General features: G+C 47.3%; 1 protein-coding gene across 1 annotated transcript in view; it reads left to right on the forward strand.

Moving 5' to 3' along the window:
* LOC144726841 (zinc finger protein GLIS3-like) overlaps positions 1–4709 on the forward strand; it is a 43491-nt gene extending 38782 nt beyond the window's left edge. The window contains exon 13 of the mRNA XM_078605795.1: positions 1–4709. This exon is cut by the window's left edge and continues 84 nt beyond it. Coding sequence (XP_078461921.1) covers positions 1–59 — 59 coding nt within the window. The 3' untranslated portion in view covers positions 60–4709.
* Positions 4710–7202: the final 2493 nt, after the last annotated feature.

A 7202-nucleotide genomic window follows, 5' to 3' on the forward strand; every position in this document is an offset into this window, starting at 1 on the left:
ACATCACCGCCATGGATCGCTGTCCAAGCCAGATGTCCTCCATCTACACGGAGGGCTGATGTCCTCCATCTACACGGAGGGCTGATGTTCTCCATCTGCGCAATCCGCAGAGAGGAGACCACACCGCATTTGTCGCCGTCGCTGCGCCAGAAGAAAACAACCGCTGGGCCAAGAAGGCCCGCCATGCCCACGCGCCCCCCAAAGTTAAACAAAAGATTGCGTAGGAACGCACACACGCACACACACGCACACACGTACGCACACACACACATACGCACACACGAAGGAAACATCTCAGTAGAGAACGTGGACGGGACTTCACTATGAATTCCGACTGCGCGAGTGAGTTCTGTGAGTCAGCAGCCTGAATAGACGAGGGTGATGGGTAAGCCAAGGCACAAAAAGATAAATCTTGTGGCGCTCACTGAGATGTGGGCACGGCACATTGGAGACGTCCGTGTCCTAATGCGACAGACCTTCAAGGGGTCCGACGTGCACAACAATTCCCAGGCACGTTTTTTTTGCAATGTGTCTCTCTGGTCTCCCTACATATATAAATATATTTTAAAAACCAATAATGTATAACTCACAATTTATGTGTTCCTGGACAATGCTATTGGACGATACAACACTTCTCTATGGCTCCCCAGTCGCCCCAACATTCAACAAAATAAAAGTAACGTAGAGTTCTTGGTCGGACAACTCTAAAATGCCTTCTGTAGTATTGAGCTCCCGGAGAGTACAAATATATATAAATATATATATATACACACAGAGGTTCTGTTGGCGTCTTCAGCCAGACGCGCAGTGGGTGGATTAGGTGAGGATTGCGCGCGCCCTACGATCTCCGGCGGCGGTTGTTCCCCTTGCAGCAGTCTGGCGCGACAACATCCCGCTACAATACTCGACCCATCCTGGGCGACGTGGGCGCACTCCGGCCGAACGGTTTGACTCCAATCCCGCGGCTCGAAAAACCATAGTGGCTGAGGTGGGGGCGCTGAGAGGTGGTGAGAGGTGGGAGCTGAGCGGTGGGTGTTGAGAAGTGGGTGGTGAGCAGTGAGAAGTGAGCGGTAAGAGGTGGGGGAGGGGTGGTGAGTGGTGAGCAGTGAAAGGTGGGTGGTGAGAGATGGAGGGGCGGTGAGGCAGTGAACGGGACATCTCATCCAGGACGTGTGGTTTATTACAGAATTTGACAGATGGACAGAGAGGTCCTTCCACACCGAGAGCTGGGAATAACAAGCTCAGATCACGGCCGCTACCCCGAGGGCTGACCACAGGTGCCGTGCCGAGACAACACCCCCCATCACCCCCCATCACCCCCCCAACCCACCAACCCCCTCTTTAGAACTGCCTCAACACGGGGCAGTGGGAATCAATGCACGCAATCGGCCCGCTGGGAGAGAGAGAGAGGGCGGCACCAGGCGATTTTTCTCAGATGGTTTCAATTGTTCACCACTTGTGTATTCAATTAAAGCTCATCCACTCTTGCCAGATCTTAATAAATGCACGAGGAGAACTCAATATTGCATTATGTATATTATACGCTTTTGAGGTTTTTGATGTAGATTGCGTAATGGTGCCTTAATTGCACTATACATTTCAGAATCAACATTGCAGTGTATAAATTATTATTATTATTTTAAACGTTTAGATGAATTCAAAACACAATTTATTGTAATGGCGACTTTTAAGCTGTCTTGCCAATGTAACTAAATGAAGCAATATACGTTGAGGCCTGGCGCGCACGTTAATCACATGATAGGGTGACATTTGGTAGACACAATTTAAATGGCATCGAAGCCCTATTATTACGGACTCCAATCCCACTCACAACAAGGCTTTTTTATGCGTTGTAACAGTGGTCAAACACTGTTAAATAAGGGTTCTCTGTATGGAAACGCCGCCCAAGAAGCACAGTAATGATGGTAATAATAGCAATATTACAGGCTTTAGTCAACTACGTACTGTGCGAAAAATCTTCAACATATGTACGTACAAGCCACTGCTGGTTAGAGACCTCCACAGGCTGCCTCAGTCACGGGGATGTTTTGATTACGCTTCCCCACGCCGGTCAGTACAAAGGGCCGGCGAAGGGTTAGAGCCCAGGACCCGTCGAGATTTAGTGGTGGCCGTGATTCGAACGCCACGTGCCCGGTTCGTAGAGCGAAGCGTCAACCGCTGCACCGCCACTCCTCCCAGTAGCGAATGTAATCGATGCCACGTAACAAACAAACAAATTCACCGTTGAACGATACACAAACCTCGCACGGTACGACCCTAACTAAAGCACAGGCTGCACATTTCAGCCGAGTAAGGTGGGTTGCAACTGAACATGTTACGAAGAAACGTCAAGGTGCCTTTTCTGGTGTAATGGATATTTGGCGGTGTTCGTCTGAGTCAAAGGCGATAGTGGAACTCTGACATTCCTATTGCGGGAACGGTCTGATGTCCCTCGCAAAACCACTGCAAACTGGTACCTATGTTATCCGCCTGGATGGCATGGCAGGCCGAGTTGAAGGCTGACCAGGATCTAAACTCACGACCCTGATGGGTGCCACCATGCCAGTTTCCGGAAGGAAAAAAAAACGGTCTTTGTCTGAAATAGCGTAATGCATCAATCAGATCAAATAAATGCAGCTCCCTTCATGGTTATGTGAGCGCTGATGTGAAACCTTTCCGGGGTAGGTTCTAACAAGAACAATATATTCATATTTTAAAGTATGTATATTTAATTTATGTTTTTATAAAATTTTATATTTTGGATACATGCGTTAAGATTAAAACTTAATAAACTATACGACAATGCAATAGATTGTTTTTTTGGGTGGGTGCCTCTTTAAAAGCGTAAAAAGATCGTCACGTCTACCACATTGTTCAGTTCAGTCAATGCCAAGGCCTTTAAATGTAAAAAATATGTATACGCTTGTAAATGATCTATTATGTATTACCATTACATTTATATTGTTACTTACTGTAACGTTGTTATGATTTGCAATATATTCTGTCTGATGTTAGGAGGAATATTGTTTGTTGATGGATGCCCCAACATTTTTTTTAAATTGCTTGTTTCAAGAGTGGCACTGGCACACGAGATGCCGATGCCATTTCAGCTCGCCACGTGACAGCGAGCAGGGCTGAGGGCCCACGACGCCTGTTTCCAATTACAACAAAACGGCACTAAACGAAAGTTTGGAAATAAATAAATGCCACGTTACAACTTAACCCTTTCCCGCACCACACACACACAGACAACTCCTTTAAAATGTCTCATTTGAATACCCACGTGTCTTATAATGAGCAATTGTGCCTTTTGGCATTCACTATTTATCTTTATTAGTTTTTTTAAGCCTGGTTGTTACAATGAAAGTGTATCGTATTTTTATACTGTTTATAAATTGAATCATTGTGATCCATAAAAAAAACAGACCCCGATTTTTTCACGTCAATGGCACTCTTTGTAAACTATTAGAAACAGCAGATGACTCTTTTTACCTTTTCCGCAAAAAAACAAAACCGAGACACAACCTGGTGCAGCGTTATAGGGTGTGTGTGTGTACCTGATGCGATGTGTAAACATCGCCACTAGGGAGACAAAGGCGGCCGGCCTTAATAGGTGCTCGCTAACAGCACTTGCCCCAACAGTCTGTGAAGGCTACACGGGGGCAATCTTTGTCTTTGTATAGCTAAACCGTTGTCCTGAGAAATGTGTTTAACCCCGCTCATTCATTTAGGCCGTTACAAGTCTCGTTAACATTTTAACGCTGTCCATATTTTATTCCTAGGTCGCAATGCTGTGGGTAAACGCACTTTAATTTGCATTCGTATTCCGATTGGTTTCTACTCCCTCATGAACAATGAACACGGGTTGCTTGGGTGGTACGGGATGGGGCTCTGTGCCTAGGGTCGCGCTCATTACACAAAAAGTGCTTGCCACAATTGACTCGCTGATCTCGTCAAAGGAGCACAAAACCATCACGCGAACTGCGGACATCCTCGTCGCGGCTTTCGGCTGAACCATCGAACAAAGACGGCGCTCACCGCATCGCGCGGCGCTTTCAGACGCGCTTCTGCGGCCGTCTGGAACGCTCTTCCTTCCCGATATTAGGAAGCTGCTGGGGCTATGCACTTTTAAATCACCTGGATTGACAAACTCATTTCTTTAGAACTGCATTTTGTGTTTGTCTTGTTGTCCTCCTCCCGTGCCTCCGATTAGCACGGTTGGCTACGTACGGTGCGAAAGAAGTTCAACACGCAGTACACATAAACACGCTGTGATGAACCCATTGGGAGAATCCCTTGCAGGAAACGACGCACACCACGGGTCGAGCCTCAACCGCGGTTACCGCTTGTCCCGCGCCCGGCGTTTCGAATGAACATGCACATTCCTCCAACGCGTGTCGATCCGTTTCTTGTATTTATATCGTGAACAAATTGGTTCTTTAAAAAAAAAAACTTTTTTTTTGAAAGCCGTTTGCAATTTTTGTCTCACCGGGTATTCCGTGACTGTTTTCTTTTTGTAATTTACTGTAACTTGCTAATTGGAGTAACGTAACGTTTTGTATTTGCTTTTTATACGGTCATCATAGATGTTTAATGGTGAATTGTTCACGGCCAAAGGCTCCATAACAGCTGTTTTTAACAAGTCTTGTGTGTGTGTGTGTATGTGTGCGTAAACACGTGTGCCCCAGACATTTCTTTAAGTTGCACATTCAAATGTCAAAAAAATAAATAAAAGCTATCTTTAAAAGCTAACACGTGTGTGCGTCAGCCCCTTTATGCCGGATACTCCTAAACGCTCATACGCTGAAGCACGGCACTTGCCGACTAACCCACGCTTAGCGTTTGTCTTCAACATTTCTACGCAAAGCTTCCTTATTTGTAAGTTGCCATCGCCGTTGCGTGACTCCGTGAATTGGGGTTGAGCACGGTCATAGTTGGCGGATAGCTCAGATTGTTGGTCGTTAGAGCTGAGCTGTTCCTGTAAAATGTGGAACAGGTGGAGGGGGTGCACGAGACGCGCGCCGATGTCGTGATGGTGGGCCGCTCTGCTTACATCGGGCTGTTCTAATCTGTGCGCAGGTGAAACGTGATGCAGCAACCAGTCGCATGCCTAAGAATGAGTTATCTGATTCAAAGCAGCAATATACACGTATCAACATTCATTCTCTATCGACTGTTGGATGAAGGGCCTCTTGATCATCATCATCACCACAATTATCATAAGTTGTCTACCCACTGTTGGATGAAGGCCTCCCCGTGCCATCCCTCCTGGTCCTGCGGTGCCACAATCCGTCTCACTCCCATCGTCCTCTTGGGTGCTTTCTCTCTTTTCCTTTGGTTGCAATTTCATCCGTCTTGTCAATCAGCCATCACCCCCTCGAGCGATGCGTCCTAACCAAACCTCCTTACGTTTCTCAGCAGTCAATATGAATATATATACACAATGACCTTTGAGATTCTACCGATTAAATAAAACCATTTTATCCAGCTAGGCATTCAAGCCAACGCCAGCTGCCCCGGGTCGTCCCGTGAGTGACCAACGCACCTACACCGAGGCACAGGATTTGGAAGAATTGACCACAGAAGCCCCTCCAAACACTCAGCATTGAACTTTGCCATAGGCGGGTGGCGACTGCCACTTCAGGGCAGGTGCGCGGTGCCCAGGCATCGCAGCACCAAATGCGACAACGATCCGACTAACGAGCTCGTGCGTTATTGGATGACGATGGACTGCCTAGGCAGTGGTCGATGTGAAGGGATTGGCCTGTGTGGGGACGAGGGGGGGGGGGAGTGCGGCCAGAGGTGGGGGCCACCAGAACGCAAGCCAATTTTTTTTCACAGTTATTGTGCTCGGCAATTTTTTTTTGCAATTCCCATTTTGCCTGCCAATTTTCGCGTTTTTAACAGCCCACTGGTCCAGAACAAAAGACAGTCCTTTGAGCCCAGCCACTCGCAAACAGAGCGCATTTGTCTGAGGGTGAAGCAAATAAGGACTTAACGCATTCTTCAGGACGGACTCATTATAAGCGTCGCCCGTTAAGCCAAAACAGGAATTTTCAGCATTCACGAGCGCGCTTTTAATCTTCCATATTACCTCTTTCACTGGCGGTGCATTACCAGGGTGCCCTCCTCGGGCCGTGCGTGTACGCCAGCCGGGAAATTTTGTGCGATCCCGGGTAGCTCGGTAATCGGCTGCGTGTGCTAAAATCTTTGCACACGAAACCCTGCGGGCATTAATTGCCTGACACCTTCGTGGTTATTTAAAGCCACTCCCGATCTAAATGCCTACGGCCCCGCATTGAACGTAAGCGTGCGTACCGATTGCATCTTGTCGTTATGCAGCGCGAATAGATGGATTGGAAACAATAGAATATAATACGATGGTCTTCACTTGTAGGAGTTTAATTAGGGCATTCAAGTTGGGAATGAATGATGGATGAATGGGTTGTCGGGTTGTACCGCGCGCTGGGTGCTACAGTCCCTGAAGAAGCTGGCAGCAGTGAGGCGAAACGTTGGACATCACCGAAGATGCTCCCAGCACGTTGGAGTGAAACGTCGCGCATACCGAAACACATTTTTTGGAGAGAGAGAAAAAAATGCAAAAACACATCGGAGAGCTATTCAGCAGAACAGAAAACACCGACGCAGTACTAAATCCAATACAAGATCTTGACAAATAAGTGTCTGGTGAATGCAACTCTCTGCTTCATGGGGCTACCCCGCGCTGTCAATTTTCGAGCTGACTATGATTTATCCAGGCGAGAAATCAGGAGACCAGGATGAGTCTCAGCAGTCAACATGCATATATACACAATAACTGTTTAAATTACACCGATTAATTTAAACCATTTTATCCAACTAGGCATTCGAGCCTACGCCAGCTGTTTATCCGATATGATAGAAAATCGAGTACCGTGTTCAGCTGCCAGGTAAGACGGCCCTGGCCACGCAGAAACAGGTGAACCGAGTGTCACGTTTAAGAGCACGTGTCAATTCACTTCGGCGCCTACCCATGACAGCCAACAGACGGACTCGATCATCATTCACAAGCGAAGCAATTGTGTGCATTCCGCACTTCCTCGAACAGCACGGTTGGCTACGTACGGTGCGAAAGAAGTTCAACGTACGTAAGTAAATACGAGCAGTCAGTTTTAATGGTTTGCACAATAACAGTGCTGGATTGGGCGGCGTAATTACTGCCC

Source organism: Lampetra planeri, chromosome 24 (assembly GCF_965212315.1).
Source record: "Lampetra planeri chromosome 24, kcLamPlan1.2.h2, whole genome shotgun sequence".
Lineage (NCBI taxonomy): Eukaryota > Metazoa > Chordata > Hyperoartia > Petromyzontiformes > Petromyzontidae > Lampetra > Lampetra planeri.